At 55.6% G+C, this 17,867-nt stretch overlaps 1 protein-coding gene across 1 annotated transcript in view; it reads right to left on the bottom strand.

The window, feature by feature from the left end:
- Positions 1-17,867, bottom strand: part of CDC42BPG (CDC42 binding protein kinase gamma) — a 59,325-nt gene that overhangs the window by 27,612 nt on the left and 13,846 nt on the right. Inside the window, exons 2-13 of the mRNA XM_034777430.1 lie at positions 7,673-7,764; positions 7,211-7,294; positions 6,766-6,861; positions 6,113-6,261; positions 5,848-5,941; positions 5,372-5,572; positions 3,840-4,088; positions 3,471-3,550; positions 2,831-2,946; positions 2,024-2,145; positions 1,513-1,755; positions 217-327 (exon numbers count right to left, since the gene is read on the bottom strand). Coding sequence (XP_034633321.1) covers positions 217-327; positions 1,513-1,755; positions 2,024-2,145; positions 2,831-2,946; positions 3,471-3,550; positions 3,840-4,088; positions 5,372-5,572; positions 5,848-5,941; positions 6,113-6,261; positions 6,766-6,861; positions 7,211-7,294; positions 7,673-7,764 — 1,637 coding nt within the window. The remainder of the gene's footprint in view (positions 1-216; positions 328-1,512; positions 1,756-2,023; positions 2,146-2,830; positions 2,947-3,470; positions 3,551-3,839; positions 4,089-5,371; positions 5,573-5,847; positions 5,942-6,112; positions 6,262-6,765; positions 6,862-7,210; positions 7,295-7,672; positions 7,765-17,867) is intronic.

Below are 17,867 nucleotides of genomic sequence, written 5' to 3'. Positions count from 1 at the left end.
TCCCCCAGGGACTCCCACTGACCGGGCAAGGGGCTCTCGTGCGCTCACCAATCACCCTCCCAGGGGTTCCCACTGACCAGTCAAGGGGCCCGTGTGCTCTCACTGACCTTGCTGGGCAGGGGAGGGATGCTCTGGAGGCTGCACTCTCTGACTGCCTACCTGTGCAAGGGGCACTAGTCCATTACTCCCCACGTATCCAGCCCCCTTCCTCCTCACCTTCAGCCCTTCCAGCTCCTGCCTCAGCTTCCTCGCCTGCAGCTCACTTCTCTCCTTCAGCTTCTGCTGCTTGGACACCTCGCTGGAGAGACCTTTGATCCGAGACTCCAGCTGTGGGGGTGGGGGGCCATCAGCCTCCAGCACCCCCACAGTCCCAGGGCTGGGAGAACCGCAGGCCTGAGGCAAGGGCACTGGGAGACCTGGGCCCTTCCCTGGTAGTCAGCCCCGTGGGAGGAGGAATGAGACATGGGGCCATTCCCCTCTGGGGCCCCTGGCTCTGACCGGCCCCAGGGTGTGAGGGGCCCGGTTGAAGGGTGGGGTATGGATCCCAGCCCACTCCCAGCCCCTGGTGATGTGGGCTTGCAGGGCACAGCAGAACCAGGACTAAGTACCCAGCCTCAGGCAAGAGATGGGAGGACAGGGCCCAGAGACAACAGTCCCAGTAGAAGGGGCTCAACCCAGGACAAGGAGAGGAGGCCAAACACTCCTCGCCAGTACCCCTGCCCCAGGGACGCACACAGGAGTCAGGTTCAAAGGCAGCAGGGACCCTCTTCTAACCCTGGCACACCCCCTCTCTGTTTGGGGTCACCCCCCAGAGGTGCCAGCCCCTCCTGACCAAAGACAACTCACAAGGGGGCTGGATTCTGCTCCCCCATCCTCCAAGCCACCCAGAGAGCCTCAGAGACAGCACGGGGGGGGGGGGGACCAGGATTACTGGGGGACACTTAGCAGCAAAGTCCTTTTGATGGGAGGGGTTATTTTTATTTTTCAGGTGCACCCCTAACCAAACCCACAGTCCAGCCCCAGTAGCCTCCTATTCCAGCACAGCTCTGCCTTGCAGCCCCACCCTGCCTATTCTTAAAGGCACCCATCTTAACTATGCTCAGCTGTCACTGATTGCCAGATAACTGGGATTTAACCCCTGCCCTGTCCCCCAGCTGCCAGCTGGGGAATGCAGGCAGCGCTGGCCAGCAGGGGGCACTGTGCATTCAGCACAAGAGGCATGTGGCTCAGTATCCTGCACAACTGACGGGCTGCCAGCAGAGGGCGTGTGGGGGGGTGAGTTGGTGCTGTATGATGTATGGGTGCAAGAAGCCACCAGGTGAAGTCCCACCCGTAGCACTGGGAAGCTGAGGCTGGTGCTGCACAATTGCAAAGCTGCAGAGCAACCACCAGGGGGCATCTTATGCACACAGTAGGGAGGGACATGGCCTGGTGATGCGTGCATGCAAGTTCCTCACTAGGAGGCGTCCCATGCTTGGTGCAGCCAGGAAGGGGCGGGCACTGCCCAGTTACCTCCTTGCGCCCACTCTCCACCCGTGCCAGCTCCTTGCGCAGGCCATCCACACGCCGGGCAGCTGCCTCAGTCTCCTCCTGACGTTCCCGCAGCTGGCGCACATGCCGGAGTAGCTGGGCCTGTAGGTCCCCGCACTTGGCCTCAGTGCAGCGCAGTTCCTCTGCTGTTTGCTTCTGCCTGGTCAGGAGCTCCTGCAGCTCCTGGCCCTGGGCCTTCAGCCTGTCCTGGGCCTCCAACAGTTCCTGTGGGGGTACAATCACCGTTAAAGACAGCTGCTGTGCTCCACCCCAGAGGCAGCTGCATCTCAGCACCAGGTGAGGGATCCCTGTATGAACAGCCCTCGCACTCCACCCCAGAGGCAGCTGCATCTCAGCACCAGAAGAGGGCTCTCTGTATGAACAGCTCCTCTGCCCCACCCCAGAGGTGGCTGTATCTCAGTGCCGGGTGAAGGATCCCAGTTATTCTGTACAGGTGGAAGGGGCAGTAGCAGAACTCCTGGGAGTGTCTCACCTTACGGGCCTCGTCCCTCTCCTGTCTGAGCGATTTCAGTTGCTTCTCCAGGATTTTCACCTGCCCAGACGCCTCCCCCTTCAGCCGCTGTTTTATTGTGTCTTCGGCTTCCGATTGGTTCTCTGAGCATGAGTGAGAGACCAGGGAATTTACTGGGATTCCTTACCTCTGATCAGACCCATGGGCCCATCCAGTCCAGTTTCCCCTCTCACCACCCCACTACTCCAGATCAGATCCCAGATCAGATCAATGCCCCCAGGCATGAGTACTTGTCAACTTTCTACACAACATCTCTATTTCTCTCTTCAAGCTCCCAATTTCTGAGTTCTTGGCCGGGGCTTTGGAAACTCGGGGTGGGAATCTGGGCAGCATGTCTGCATGGGGAAATGCCAGGTGGAAGCAAAATGGGTCAGCCCCCAAAACTGTGTGAAAGGGACTGAGCAGGAAGGAGAGGGATGGCCGCAAGCTCCCTCCCGGGGCATCCCTCGTAAACAGTTGCTGGGTTCTCTCCCCAGCTCTGGGAGGGGAGAGGGGTGTAGTGGAGCAGGGGACTGGGAGTCAGGACTCCTGAGGTCTATCCCTAGCTCTGGGAGGGTTGGGGGTTAGAGCAGGAGGTTGGCAGGCAGGGCTCCACCCTGGTTCTGTTCCCAGACTCATTGTCACTTCCTCTGCCAGATGGGGACGATGCAGATACATCCATGAGCAGGTGTGTGGAGACCACAGGGATAAGGGTGCAAGAGGAGGCATCTAAGCTGCTAAACAGGGCAGATCTTTAGGATTTAACCCTCGGAGCACCACCTGCCTTACCTTGAAGTTTCCGGGCCAGCTCCAGCTTCTCCCGCTCCAGGTTCCGGATCTTCTTCTCCAGCTGGGCCACGGCAGGGGATGTGGAAGGGGACGGGGGCTTCTGCTCGGAGATGGGGCTGCGGGACACGGGGGGGAGGGGGCGGCGTGCGTGAGCATCCTGCGTGGTCAGCTTAGCTCAGGATGTGGCTCTTTGTCTCCCCCGGGTGGCTACACCAAGTGGCAGACGCCTCGGCATCCCCAGACTGGGTGGTCCTTCAGCCTGACCTCTAGAGTCTCATGTCTCTAGATCTCAAGGTGATGAGTTCAATCCTGGCCAGAGGGCACCAAGTTCACATGTGGCCCATGAGGGAATACCAGGCTGAATGGGCTCAGTGCAGCAGGGAGGGGATCCCATGGGTCTGACCTGGGGCAGCAGGGAGGGGGGCCCATGGGTCTGACCTGGAGCAGCAGGAGCGGGGCCCATGGGTCTGACCTGGGGCAGCCCAGAGGGGGGCATGCTGGGCTGGATGGGCCCATTGGTTTGATCCAGGGAGAGGGGATCATGAATGCGCATTGAAGTGATAACAACGCTGGTCGCTCTGGCCCCCAGGGGAACAGCTGTGGAAGGGGATGGGTGTCCCTGCTAGGGGCTTGTACTCACCAGCCGGAGGTGAAGGTGAACCCCACAAAGGGGAGATGGTGGCCAGTGAACGCACTGTGAGAAACAGGGGGCAGCGTCTCCTGGGAGATGAGAGAGGGGACAACACACATCACAAAGAGATCATGGCAGCCAGCACGGATACACCCCCACTCCTGGAGCGGGATGCGGGGGCTGTTTACTCAGAGTCTGAGGAACCTCAATGAACCTTTGTACCTCAGTTCTACAGACTCAGAGGAAAGTAGATCCTGTCAGCAGCACAGCACCCCATAGCATAGCACTGGGGCCAGCACTGACTGCGAGAGCAGAGTGCCCCCTACCAAGCCCCGCCACCCCACCCTGCAGCACAGCGCCCCTTAGCGCCACACTCACCAACTCCTTGAGCGTGTCATCGTCCACGTCAAAGTTGGAGGTGTCTGCAGGGCTGTTGACCTCGGGCACGTATGGGGGGGTGCTGGCTCGGATGTTGTCCCAGTTGATGCTCTCAAAGAAGGGGTGCCGCTTGAAGTCCTCAATGCCGTTCTGGCCCAGTCGCAGCTCCTGGTGGCACAGCAGCCCCCGGATCAGGTCCTTGGCTGGCTCCGACACATCCGTGATGTCCGTGGGGAACTGCAGGTGGTTCTAGAGCGGGGTACAAGGCAAAGGGGCTCAGTGCAGAGGGACTGATGGGGGGAGTCAGGCTGGAGTTCCTTGCTGGCTTCCTAGCTTGATGCCCCTTTACCCATCGCATTATCTGCACCTCTGGACAGAGCTATCAGCACACATGCCAAATGATCCCAATGTATGCAAATTAACATGAATACACACACAATTGATTGAAATGGCCACACAAATCAGTCTCCTGTATGCACAATTTATTCAAGAACATGCAGATGTATTCATATTTATCCCCCTCTACCCACCTAGTTATCACAATACATCCCCTTTCATCCCCATGTACCCATCCTTCCTCCATTCCATTAATGCAACATCCCTCTCTTTCTCTCCACTCCATCTACTCACCCCCCCATCTACCCTTCCATTCCTCCTTTCCTTCATCCCTCCCTTCCCATCTACCTATCCCCATCCATATACCCATCCATTCACCCAGCCATCCATGTTCATCTATCTATCCATCTGCCCAACCATCCCCAACTCCATCCCCATCCATCCACCTATCTGCTCATATTCATCTACCTATCCATCCATCCCCATTCCCCATCCATCCATCTACCTACCTATCCACCCATATTCATCTATCCATCCCCAACCACATCCCACCCATCCCCATCCACCCATTTCATCTATCCATCTTCATCCATCCATCCACCTATATACCCATATTCATCTATCCATCACAATGCCCCATCCATCCACCTTACCATATTAATCTATGCATCCATCTATCCATCCATCCATCTTCATCTACCTATCCATCCATCCATCCATCCCCATCTATCCATCTTCATCCATCCATCTATCTACCCATATTCATCCATCTACCTATCTACCCATCTATCCATCAACATGCCCCATTCATCCATCCACCTTACCATATTAATCTATCCATCCATCCATTTTCATCTATCTATCCATCCATCCATCCACCTACCCACATTCATCTATCCATCTTCACTTACCCATCCATCCACCCATATTCTTCCATCCATCTGTATTCATCCATCCATCCATCCATCCAGATATCAACCCATATTAATCTACCCATCTATTCATCCCCATTCCTCATCCATCCCTCCCCATCTACCCACAGATTCCCCCAACTCCCTCACCAGCCTACCTCCTCTCAGACTCTCCTAAGCATCCACCCCTTTGCAGCAAAGCCTGCACCATACATCCCCTGTTCCAAGGCCCCCTCAGCGAGCTCAGGGAGGCCTGGCCAGGGCACCCTGCCCTGCCAGGCTCACCTCATGGTTCATGATCTTGCCATAGGTCTCCACCAGGGACTCGGCATAGAAGGGTGTCTCCCCGAAGAGCAGCTCGTACATGCAGACGCCCAGGGACCACCAGTCGCACTCGGGGCCGTACTTCCCCTTTCCGTCCTCCATGGCCTGCAGGATCTCAGGGGAGATGTAGTCAGGGGTCCCCACTGCCACCGCAGATTCCACCTGGCCAGGAGGGGAGACAGGGTGTCTATCTCCGTGTGTGGCCATGATAGCCCCCATCCCATGGGATCCACATCCCGGAGTAGACAGGAGCTGGTCAATCCACCTCCATCTCCACAAGGGAAGGGCCAGGATCCCCATTGCCTAGGAACTGTAACCCTAGACTGACCGGAGTCCTGGGCAATAGGCTGTAGGGGCTGACCCAGGCCTGGGTCTGTGGGGGTTCCTGCTCTGCAGGCAGCACACACTCAGTTCCTGCGGCAGCTTGTGCCTCTCACCGTCCCATCTGGTCGCAGTCGAAGACAGGAGCCAAAGTCGGCCAAGCGGATGTGCCCATTCATGTCGATCAGGATATTATCTGGCTTGATGTCCCTTTGGGGAGAGAGGGGAGAAGGCAGAGAGGGACCAGCCCCTGATAAGTAAACAGGGCTATATGACTACAGCAAAGGGCTGTGAGCCAGGACTCCTGGGTTCTATCCCAGTTCTATGAGGGGAGTGGGGTCCGACGGGTTAGAGCAGAGGGGTCTGGGAACCAGGCCGTACCTGTGCACATATTGCAGCTGGTGGATGGAATGAATGGCCAGGACCATCTCGGCCAGGTAGAAGCAGGCCATGTCCTCAGGCAGCCGGTCCTCAAACTTGCTCAGCAAGGTCAGCAGGTCCCCACCCACGTAATAATCCATCACCAGATACTGCAGACAGGGGGCAGCGTTAGTTGGGGACATGGGTGGGGGGAGATCCCCTCCCTGGAGGCTGCGCCAGTCACCTGCAATGAGCCTTGCAGGACATGCAAAATAACTCACAGCAGCTGCAAGCAATGCAGCCCTACAGCGCCATTTGCTGGGAACATCCAGCACCTGCAGTTCATCCAGCAATGCCAGCCACCCACGCAGCGCCCCCTGCTGGCAATACCCAGTTTGTCTCACACAGCGCCACCTGCTGGCAATGCCCAGCCTGCTCCCCCCCCACACATCCTGTTGGCAACGCCCAGCACCCACAGCGCCACCTGCTGGCAACCAGATGCATACCGCCTAAAAATTTCCTCTGGATGCAGCCGGAGCAGGATTTAAACCAGGCCTGTGCAGCCTCTTCCTCCAGGCAAGGGTCTCTGGTCCATGGGAGCAAGGAGATGGTGCTCAAGGGACCACGGGTCCGCTTGCAATGCAGAGCCCGCCCCCCCCAAGGGAGAGACTTACCAGGTACTTCTCATCCTGGAAAGCGTAGTGCAGGGCTGTGATCCACTGGCTGTCCCCTTTCACCAGTACGTCCCTCTCTTCCCGGAAGCAGGCTGTCTGCAAGAGGATTGCAGGGAGATGGCGAGGCCTCAGGGGATGCACCCCAGGGCAGGGAGGTTGCAGGGCTCTGTCATAGCAAGGCCACTGCAGAAAGTACTGGGGCAATGGGCCCATCCAGCCCAGTCTCCCCCCACCCCCTACTGTTCTGGACAGACCCATGGGCCCATCCAGACTGGTATCCCTCTCCCATCCCCTACCATTCCAGATCAGACCCATGGGCCCATCCAGCCTGAAAATGGGATACCTGCCATTGTTCACTGCCACTAGGCCGGGAATCTGTGGGATGGAGGGAGGGGAGCATGGGTGGTGAGTGTGCGGGGGGGAGTCTAAGGGTAGGGTTAGGTACCTCTGCTCTCTTCAGCATCTCCCACTTGTGCAGTATCTTCATGGCATAAACCTTCTCGCTGTTCCGCAGCCTCACCACTGCCACCTGATGGCCAGAGAATGGGATCAAAGAGGGGACCTCCAGGAGCTAGTCTGAATTGGCCCCGAAATAGCTGCAGGGGCAGCAGGGAGGGACCATGGCTGCATGGAGCCCTAGCCCCTCCCCCTGCGGGAATAACCTGCTACAGCCCCACTCCCTGGTCTTCCCTCTGCTACCTGCAGCCCTTGTGCCCCAGGACCTCCCCAGCCTCCCAGTGACAGTAGGCAGTATTGCACCCTGCAAGGCTCCAACAGCTCCAGCCCCAGCCAGTGACACCAGTAGGATACAGCAGTGGCAGCAGGCGATACTGTGCCTGGCACTGCACCTGGGACTATGGCCACTAGCCCCTCGTGGGTCCAAGCAGGGATGGCTGGCAGCGCTCACCTCACCAAAGGCCCCTCGCCCGATGACCTTCAGAAGCTCAAAGTCCTCCCGGCGCAGGCACATCTCTTTCACCTTGGTGACGAATGGGGTGGCTGGACAGGGAGACACAGAGAGAGGCCTCAGTTTGGACAGCAACTGCTGCCCCAGCACTACCCAGGGGCTTTGCAAATGAGGGGAGCTGCCTGGAGACAGAGGGGTGGGCTAGTGGCTTGAACCCAGGAATAGAAATGGGAGTCAGGACTCCAGGGTTCTATCCCTGACTCTGGGAAGGGAGTGGGGTCTAGTGGGTTAGAGTGCGGGAGGAGGAGGGGGGGGCAGCGAGTCAGGCCTCTTGGGTGCATCAATAATTTGAAAGAGGAAAGCTGGCATTGTGGTTAAGGCACTAGGCTGAGGCTTCCGGCTCCAGCATTGACTCCCCATTTGCCCTTGGCAAGTCAATGAATCGCTCTGCACTGATCCTCAGCTGGTGTAAATGGCTGTGACTTCACTGAGCAGTGGAGCTGTGCCCATCTCCATCGGTTGGAGATTTGGCTCTCTGGGACTCGGCTCCTGAACCTGTAAAATGGGGCAAACAATCCTTCGTCTAGTTAGATTGTGAGCTCTGGGCAGGGACTTGCTCTCATGTGTCTGTGCAGTGCCTGGCACAATGGGGGCACTGATCGCAGTTGGGGTCTGTGCAGTGCCTGGCACAATGGGGGCACTGATCGCAGTTGGGGTCTGTGCAGCGCCTGGCACAATGGGGGCCCTGATCTCAGTTGGGGTCTGTGCAGTGCCTGGTCTCGATCAGGGTCTGGGCAGCACAATGGGGCCCTGATCTCTCTTACGATCTCTGGGCACTACCAAAACACAGATGTATCTGGTTGGGTTATTTACAGGGAATTAAAGCCAGAACTGCTAGATTTAAAACAATCAGCCTCTAACCTTAATTTTTGGGCACAGTGCCTCTAGCTCAGAGCAGTAGCACACTCATTAGCCCCTAGAGGGGGCAAGGACCCACACTGTTGGGGTTGGTGGGGTTACACCAGTAAGAGTAACATTCAAAGGCTGCAGAGAGGATGAGTGTGACAGGCTTATTGCTAGAAGTATTACGGTAGCATGCAGAAGCCCCGACTAAGGCTGGGGCCCCATTGCACCAGGCGCTGCACAGACCCAACAGTGAGGGACAGACAGTCCCTGCCCCAAAGCTCTTACAGCCAAGACAGACATGGGTGGCAGCAGAAACAAAGGCCCTGAGAGGGGAAGGGACTTGCCCAGGGTCACACAGCCCAGGAAGGTGGTCTGCAGATGTGCATCAAAGGCTGGGCCTGCCGGGCAGGGCTGTATAAATCACCCTCCCACCAGTCATGAGACCCTACTCCCCTCCCAGAGCTGGGAATAGAACCCAGGAGTCCTGATTCCCAGCGCTCCCTGCTCTAACCCCTAGACCCACACCCCGTCCAGAGCCAGGCACACAACCCAGCCTCCCTGCCCGCTCACAGCAGCAAGCACAACGCAAAAGGGATTTACGATGTTGCAACTTTTCCAGATTGTCTCCAATTAGGCGCTTGTGGTTGCTACGCACCAACTTGTTCACCTGCCTCAGGTGCCCCTTCCCCCGCCCCTCTGCAGCATCCTGAGGCACAGCGTGATCAGGGCATGCCCCATCATGCCCTGCCCCCTCGGCCCAGGACAGGGATTGGGATAGCTTGCCTGAAGTGGAAAGAGAGTGTCTGACTCTGAGGTCATTTCAGCCCCCGATCTCGCCAAGGAGACTGTGGGTGAGGAGAGAAGCTAGAGCACGGGTGTCACTAGGAACACAGCTGAGACCCATCAAACTCGTAGCAGATGTGGGACACCCAACAGTGGCCAGATGGGAAATCACTGGGTGTGCACAGACCTCTGCAGGCAACCCTACAATAACAAACCAAAGCTCATGATCCTTGCTTTGACAGGAGAGCGGGGTCTTGTGATTGGATCAGGGGAGGAGGGAGCCAGGACTCCTGGGTTCTATCCCAGCTGTGGGAGGGGGGAGTGGAGTCTAGTGGGTAAGACCAGGTAGGCTGGGAGTCAGGACTCCTGGGTGCTGTCCTCAGCTACTGCATAAGCCAGTGAAGGAGTCTTGGGTCTTCACACTTTTCTTTCCCATCTGGGCACAGTGATGGCAATGCCTAGTTTAAGCAGCGTGGAGGGTGTGGTCTGGCCTGGATGTGCCTGGGAGAACCTGCATCGCTGCATTCCTCCCTGAGGGACAGTGCTGGGTCTGGAACCACACAGGGGAGGCTGCCAGGTTGGCAGATCTGCCTCCCACAGCCCGGTCACAGGCCCCCACCCAGCCACTAGGATCCCAGCTATAGAGTGACAGACCTTACTAGCTGCATGGGCCCTGGCTCTGATGGGGGATGGCAGGGAGGGTGGGAGGGATACCAGGCTGGGTGGCCCCCGGGTGTGATTGGGGGTGGCAGGGAGGGTGGGAGGGATACCAGGCTGGGTGGGCCCCAGGTCAAAGCTGGGGTGGCAGGGAGGGTGGGGGGGATACCAGGCTGGGTGGGCCCCAGGTGTGATTGGGGGTGGCAGGGAGAGTTGGGGGATACTGAGCTAGTTGGGCTCACACAATCACAGTGTTCCATGCTCAGCTGGGGCCTCCAGGCACTACCGTAATCCTAACAGTAATGTGCATGACATAACAGGGGACTGAACTCAGTTGGGGTCTGTGGGTGCTACTGTAATAGTACCAACACTGCACACACCTGATGTGCCACCGGAACATTAATAGAAACACACATGCTGTAACAGGGCCCTGATCTCAGCTGGGCCAGTTAGTATCTACTATAATACTACAAATAACGCACACACGATAACAGAGCTGTGCTCTTGGCTGGGCCTGTTGGCAGTATCATAACCCCGGCCCAGCTCACGAAGGCCCTGATACTTGGTTGGCATTTCTGGGTCTGTCTGTGGGCCAGGCTATAAGTTATGAGCACTACAGCCAATCGCTTCCAGCGTTTCAGGGAACGGTTGAGGCATCATTGGCCAGAATCCTATCGATTCTGGAGCAAATCGGGACCCATTGAGTCTCTGCACAGCCACAGCTCCGAGCACCTCTGCAATAGTCTACAGAGCAAAGCACTGGTCAAGGGCACCTATTAACGCTTCCAGCATAACACCAGCCCTGCTCAGCTCAGCCTCCCAATAGAGTGTACCACGGAGACGCCCCAACACCCGGAGTGACATTGCCCAGACAAATAATAAGTGGGGGATGGCGGGGGGAGCGGGGGGAGAATGTGGGCCTGAACTCAGCCTCTGGCGTGGGGGAAGAATGCGAGAGCCGGGTATGGGAGGGAGCGGGACATGGGAGGCACACAGAACCCTGGCAAGGAGAGTAATAGGGGATCTTGGGGGGGGGGGGGGCAAAAGGGCCCCATGGCAGGGGGGGGGGAAGGGGGAGCTCTGTGTGCCACTGAGGAGAATGGAGGGTATGGCTGGGGGGACTGGGGGCACACACAGAGCCGCTGGGGGGTGGGTGGGACGGGGGGCACACACAGAGCTGCTGGCATGGGGGGATGGGACTGAGGGCACACACAGCCACTTATGGGAGTGAGAGGAGCACATAGCACCCCGATGGGAGGGGTGGGGGGTTGCAGGGAGTCCCTGATCTAGTGGGGGCTGGGAGGGTGGCCCGAGGCAGCTGCTGGGGGATGGAGGGAGGTAAGGAGCTTGGCCTACACAAGCTATGATACGTGAGCGCCCGTCACACCAACACAGTATCTAATAATAACGCTGCTTGGCATGCTGAGGCCACTCAGCACTTGGCAGCGGCAGCGAGGAGACAGCTCAGCTCCTCCTGCTGCCAAAATCCTGCGTCCTTCAGCTAATGGACAATTGCCATTAGCAGCTAGCAGTACGGAGCTGATGACACACAGCTGAACAGGCCTGATGCCAGCCAGTAGAGGGCAGCAGTGACTCAGCTCTACTGGCCAGCAAACTGCAATCCAGCCCTCCCTGCTCCTACCACTGGACACCACCCCCACACCCCCGACCTGGCGATCGATCCCAGGAGACCTGACCCCCATCCAGCCCCGCGCCCCTGTTCCCGCAGCTAGACCCCACTCCACAGTTCTAGCACCAGGTCTGTGAGGGGCAGGGATCTAGGGGTTAGAACAGTGGGGAGCAGGGACTGGGAGCCAGGACTCCTGGGTTCTCTCCCCAGCTCTATGAGGGCAGTAGGATCTAGTGGGTTAGAACAATGGGGAAGCTGGAAGTCAGGACACCTTGGTTCTATTCCCCCATGTTCTGGAGGCGCACCTAGCACTGGGAGGAGTCCAGCTCCCCAGTGGGGCGATAGGAGAGACGGCCGGTGCCCGGGCACGTTGGGGCAGGTGCCAGCTGAGTCACAGAGGAACAGGCGCCAGCAGTGTAAAGAGAAAACAAACAGCCTCTCTGCTTCAGCCACACACACAGGGACGCTCCCTACAGAGCAGATTTGGGGGCTGCTGGGAGACTAGGGGGGTTAGGAGCAGGAGGTGCTGGGGTGCAGAAGGAGGGACCAGAGACACAGAATTGGGGGGGGGGGCAAGGGCAGCATTAAAAGCCGTGGAGGCAATGAGGAGGGAGCAGCATTAGATTCATAGGTTCCATGGGCAAACGGGACCATTGTGATCACCAAGTCCAACCTCCAGTCTAGCACCAACCATGGAGCATCTCTGCATTAATTCCCTCTTTGAACCAGAGCAGATCTGTCAGAAAAGCCTCCAATCTGGAGTTCCAATTGCCAGTGCTGGAGGATCCACCCCCACCCTGGGTCAGGTGTCCCAAGAGTTAATTTCCCTCACAGTTAAACGTTTGCACTTTATTTACAGTCGGACTCGGTCTAGTCACTGGATCTCATTAGACCTTTGTCTGCAAATCGAAGAGCCCTCTGTGATCACATTTCTGTTCCCCACTTCGGTTCCTGCGATCCAGTCACCCCTTAACCTTCTCTTTGGTATGCAGAACTCCCAATCATTTAATCTCTCTTCTGACCCTCTCCGATTTACCACATCCTTCTCCAGGTGTGGGCCCCAGAACGGGACACACTGTTCCAGCAGCAGGGGCACCAGAGCCAAATCCAAAGGCAACAGAACCTCCCCCTCCTGCTCCAGATTCCCCGTTTATACATCCCAGGACCGCATTAGCCCTTTTGGCTCAGGTGTTGCACTGAGGGCTCGTGTTCAGCTGATTATCCACTGTGACCCCAAGTCTTTTTCAGAGGTGCTGGTGGGGGCAGCACTGGGAGCGGCAAGGGCGGGTGGCAGCGGGGAAGCACCAGGAGGAACAGAGCTAGGGGAGGGCTAGGCTGCTGGCACTCAGGTAACAACTCTGTTGGCTACACAGGAGACAAATTAAACTTTGACTCTGGCTCCTCCAGTCACTGGGATGTCTCCTGTCCGAGCACTTGGTCCCTGTCTCAGACCGAGACCCAAGAGGGCCTGCCGAGATCCGTCCGTATTTTTGTGTGTGCATTATTAGTGGTATTACCGTACCGCCCAGAGGGGCCTGCCGAGATCAGTCCATATTTTGACCTGCGCATTACTGGTAGTATTACAGTACTGCCCAGAGGGGCCTGCCGAGATCTGGCCATATTTTGGTGTGTGCGCATTATTGGTAGACAGTTATACCAGTTTAAGCTTAAAAGAGTGAATTTACAGCAGTGTAGTTAAACCCATTTCAAAGGACCACATGGATGGTCTTATTTTGAATTCAACTCAGCTGTCTGGGGGGGTGGGGAAGCACAGGGGTGGCAGGGGCAGCATTAGGAAGCAATGGGGAGGGGGCAACATTAGATTCATAGACTCTAAGGCCAGAAGGGACCACTGTGATCATATTTCTGGTCTGACCTCCTGCATAACACAGGCCAAAGAACTTCCCTGAAACAATTCCTGTTCAAACCAGAGCAGATCTGTTCAAAATACATCCCACCTTGATTTTAAAATGGTCAGTGATGGACAATCCACCACCGCTCTTGGGCCGTTGTTCCAGTGGTTAGTTACTCTCACCGTTACAAATTGGCACTTTATTTCCAGCCTGCATTTGCCTAGCCTCAACTTCCAGCCACTGGATCTCACCAGACTGAAGAGCTCTCTATTATCCGATTTCTGTTCCCCTCCCCATGTTGGTTCTTATAGACCGTGACCAAGTCCCCCCTTAACCGTCTCTTTGTTAAGCTAAACAGATTGAGCCCCTGATGTCTCTCACTATAAGGCAGGTTTTCTAATCCTTTAATCATTCTCGTGGCTCTTCTCTGACCCCTCTCCAATTTATCCACATCCCTCCTGAACTGTAGTCACTGGAACTGGAAGCATTATTTCAGCAGTGGCCGCGCCCGTGCCAAATACAGAAGAAATATGACCTCTCTACTCCTACTCAAAATTCTCTGGCTTGTGCCTGTATCTTTACCAGCACAAGTACAACTTCGGGTGTTATCCTGTTGTCTATGGGAAAGGTGTGTCAGTATCACATAAAGTATGAATTAAAACCAATATAGTTCTACCACTGTAACCCCCGATATGGGGACACTCATTCTGGGATGAGTGACCTTTTTTGGTTTAGTTTCAGTCTCTTGGGAAGGGATTTAAGCTAACCCCAAAAAAGCCATTCTTCTACCAACAGAAGGCATGGTCTCCACCCAGACTGTGCCCTGGTACATATAATTATGTCTGCTAGGGTGTGATTTGTTTAGTTGATATCATTGTACTGGTTCAACCCCTAGTGGTTATGGCTGCCTGGATTGTGATGCTTTCTCTTTCCAGTTCGAAAACAAGCTGGCAGCTGTTTGAAAACAGCGCTGGCGCATGAAAACCAGATGCATTATGGGATAGCTGGAGAGGACTCATGGGAGATCCAAAGACCCACCATGTGAAAACCCCCAGAATGCAGAAAGCCCATCAGTGGAACATTGCACCCTGCGATACCTGTGTGCTTACTTACATACAAGGAGTTTTGTGGAAAGACAAGATTTACTAGCGTCCTTGTCTGACCCCATCTCTGTAATATCTGAGCACCTCACCAGTTTTAATGCAGTCATCCTCACAACATCCTTGTGTGTAGCACAATGCTGTTATCCCTATTGTACAGGTAGGGAAACTGAGGCACAGAGTGGCTATGTGACTTGCCCTACATCTCATAGGAAGGCCATGGCAGGGCAGACAACATGGGTCTCTTAAGTCCCAGGCCAGCATGCTAATCATTGGTATATCCATCCCCATGGGGGTTATGCTGGAGTAACTAGAGATCTATAACTGGTAACACTTTCCCTAAGTGAAGCCCCTGCAACTTTCCCATTTAGACAAGTCCTACATCTCCTTCCCTCTGATCAGTTCTCCTCCAGCCAGGCCGGTAGGTGCCTCTCAGTCCCTGGTGTCTGTGCCGGGCTGTGAATTTGGGCAGCAGGCGCTGAGAAGATGACAGGACGCTTGGGCGTGGGGCACGCCCAACACCCACCCCCCAGGCACCGTGCAGCATGTTAATGAGTGGCTCTCTGAGGTCAGGAGGGGCGTGAAGCCAGCGGCTTGCTGGCAAGTGCAGAGCAAACCACAGCCCTGCCTGTGCCTGGGGAACATTGCTAAAATCTCCCAGGTTGGCAGTGCCGGCAAAGGACAGCCATAGGCTTATGCAGCTGAATTAGGATGCAGGACATCTGAAGTTGATTAGGGCACTAGTCTGTGACCTAGGGTCAATCCCCAGCTCTACCACTGACTCCCTGCATGACCTTAAGGAAGTAATGTCCCAGCTCTGGGCCGCAGGTTCCCCCTCTGAATACTGCACCCTTTGTCCATTCAGACTGTGAGCTCTTCAGGGCAGGAACTGTGTGTCTGTGCAGCGCCTGGCACAAAGGGGCCCCGATTTCCGGCAGGGGTCAGTGCAGCGCCTCGCACAATGGGGGCCCCGATCTCCAGCAGGGTCAGTGTAGGGCCCAACAAAATGGGGAAGCGGAGGCACAGAGAGGGGAAGAGACTTGCCCAGGGTCACAGAGGAAGTTGATGGCTGAGTTGGGAACTGGAGCCAGGTTTCTTGCATGTCAGGCCGGGGGGCTAGAGCCTAGGCCATGCTACACACACACACACACACACGGAGTCAGCTGCCTAAATAGTTCGGAGGACCTTGCCTGAGACACTGTTTGCATCACTGATGCTATATAAAAATAAGGTGCATTACTTTCACAACCAGCTTGCTTTACCCCCGTTACCTTGCGCCCCAAAGGACAAATGTTGCTATCTAACACTTTGAACTCCCCCAGCGCCTTTTTAGCGGAGGATCAGAGCCCTTTACAGCCTAGCACTATATCCATTAGAGGAAGGGAAATAATCAGTGTAAACTGAGGCATGGGGCTGGGAAAACGGACATGCCCAAGGTCCAGCCGTAGATGGTAAACCTCTCTAGAGTGACTGTTGGTGGCAGCAGCATCTGGGTGTTGTAGCTGACAATGCAGAAAAGAGAGAATTGTGAATAAAACCCAGGAGTCCTGACTACCACTCTGCCTTCTGTAGCCATTAGACGCCTCCCAGAGAACCCAAGAGTCCAGCTTCCCAGCTCTAACCACTAGACAGCACTTCTGCTCTCTTCACCATCCGCATCCTGTTCCTTAGGCCTTATCCACGCAGGAAAGTTTTACCAGTTATAGTTTATCCATCCAGTCAGTCATGTCGGTATAATCCCCATGGGGACACTCTTATCACACAAAAGTGGCATTTTAGGTTTTAGTTTAGACCCCTTCCCAAGTGACATTAACTAACCTGAAAAAAGTCCCTCTTGTACTAGAACATGCGTGTCTAGCTTCACAGCGTTCAAGGGATCATAAGATCATCTCATCTAACCTGTATATCCCAGACCAGAGAGTTTCACCCACTTGTTCCCCGTGTACTCAGCCCAATAACTTGTGTCTGGCTAAAGCCTCTTCCAGCAAGGCAGCTAGCCTGGACTGGGGGATGGGAGGGGAGGTGTCAACCTAAGATACACCGACTTCCACTATGCGAATAGCGTAGCTGAAGTTGGCATATCTTGGGTCGATTTACCTGGCCGTGAGGATGGCGGCAAGTTGACCGCTGCTGCTCCCCCATCGACTCCGCTTCCACCTCCTGCTGCGGTGGAGTTCCGGAGTCGACGGCAGAGCGATCAGGGATCGATTTTATCGCATCATCGATTCCCAATAGATCGATCACTACCACCGATCCGGCGGGTAGTGTAGACATGGGGACTTCACCACTTCCAGTGGCTAATCACCTTCACAGGGACTTATTGCTGTCTTATTTCTAATTACAGCATGTCTGGCTTTAACTTCCACCCATGGGGGCTTGTTCTGCCTTTCTCCGCTAAAGAGCCCTTTAGTATCTAGGATTCCCCCCATGCAGGTGCTCTACACTGTGAGCAAGTCACCTCTTGATTTTCTTTCTGCTCTCGCTGGCTGGCCTTTTCTGCAGCCCTTGGATCATTTTTGTGGCTCTTCTCCGCACCCTCTGATTTTTCAACATCCTTTTTAACCAGACAACACCCGTGAGGCTAAACCAGCATAACTGTATTGGTTAAAATTCACATCTTCACTTACACCCTTCTGGGTGTCAACAAAGCTGTTGATAAAATAGTTCCAGGTCTCCCACTTGCTACAGCTGCGCAATTGTGCTGTTCCTTTAACAGCGATTCAGTTATTGAAAAGCTCTCCACCAGGTTGTCAACAAAGCTCCTGCATCACGGTGCTGGAATGTCCGGCCAGACCAGCCAATTCATTCCTGGCTTATCATTATTACTGGGAAGTAGAGAGCTGACATACATGTTCCCCCATGAGTCACAAGGCTGATGCGGCATGTGGGGGAGTGGGGTTTCCTGTACAATCAGTATTACGCCAGCCCATCACCATCCTGACCAAGATTGGTGGTCCTCCATCAGGCTGGGCATTGCAGAGATTCCCATTCACTCACTGGGTGGCCCCCACTGAAATTGGGGACCCTGTTACATAGACACCCTCCAACAAAGATTAGCGTCCCCCTCACCCCCACAAGATCAGGGCTTCTCAATCATACCAATCTGTTCCTGTCCCCAGGACTTTACACTCTCCCTAGACAAAAGAAGGATTCTTCTCCATGTTTCACCAATGGGGAAACAGATGCTGAAAGGAGGACTGAGTAGCCCCAGGCCACATAAGAAGCCTGTGGCAGAGCAAGGAACTGAACACATGCCTGTGTGACAC

Source organism: Trachemys scripta, chromosome 7 (genome assembly GCF_013100865.1).
Source record: "Trachemys scripta elegans isolate TJP31775 chromosome 7, CAS_Tse_1.0, whole genome shotgun sequence".
Lineage (NCBI taxonomy): Eukaryota > Metazoa > Chordata > Testudines > Emydidae > Trachemys > Trachemys scripta.
This window is presented reverse-complemented; position numbering and strand designations above follow the sequence as displayed.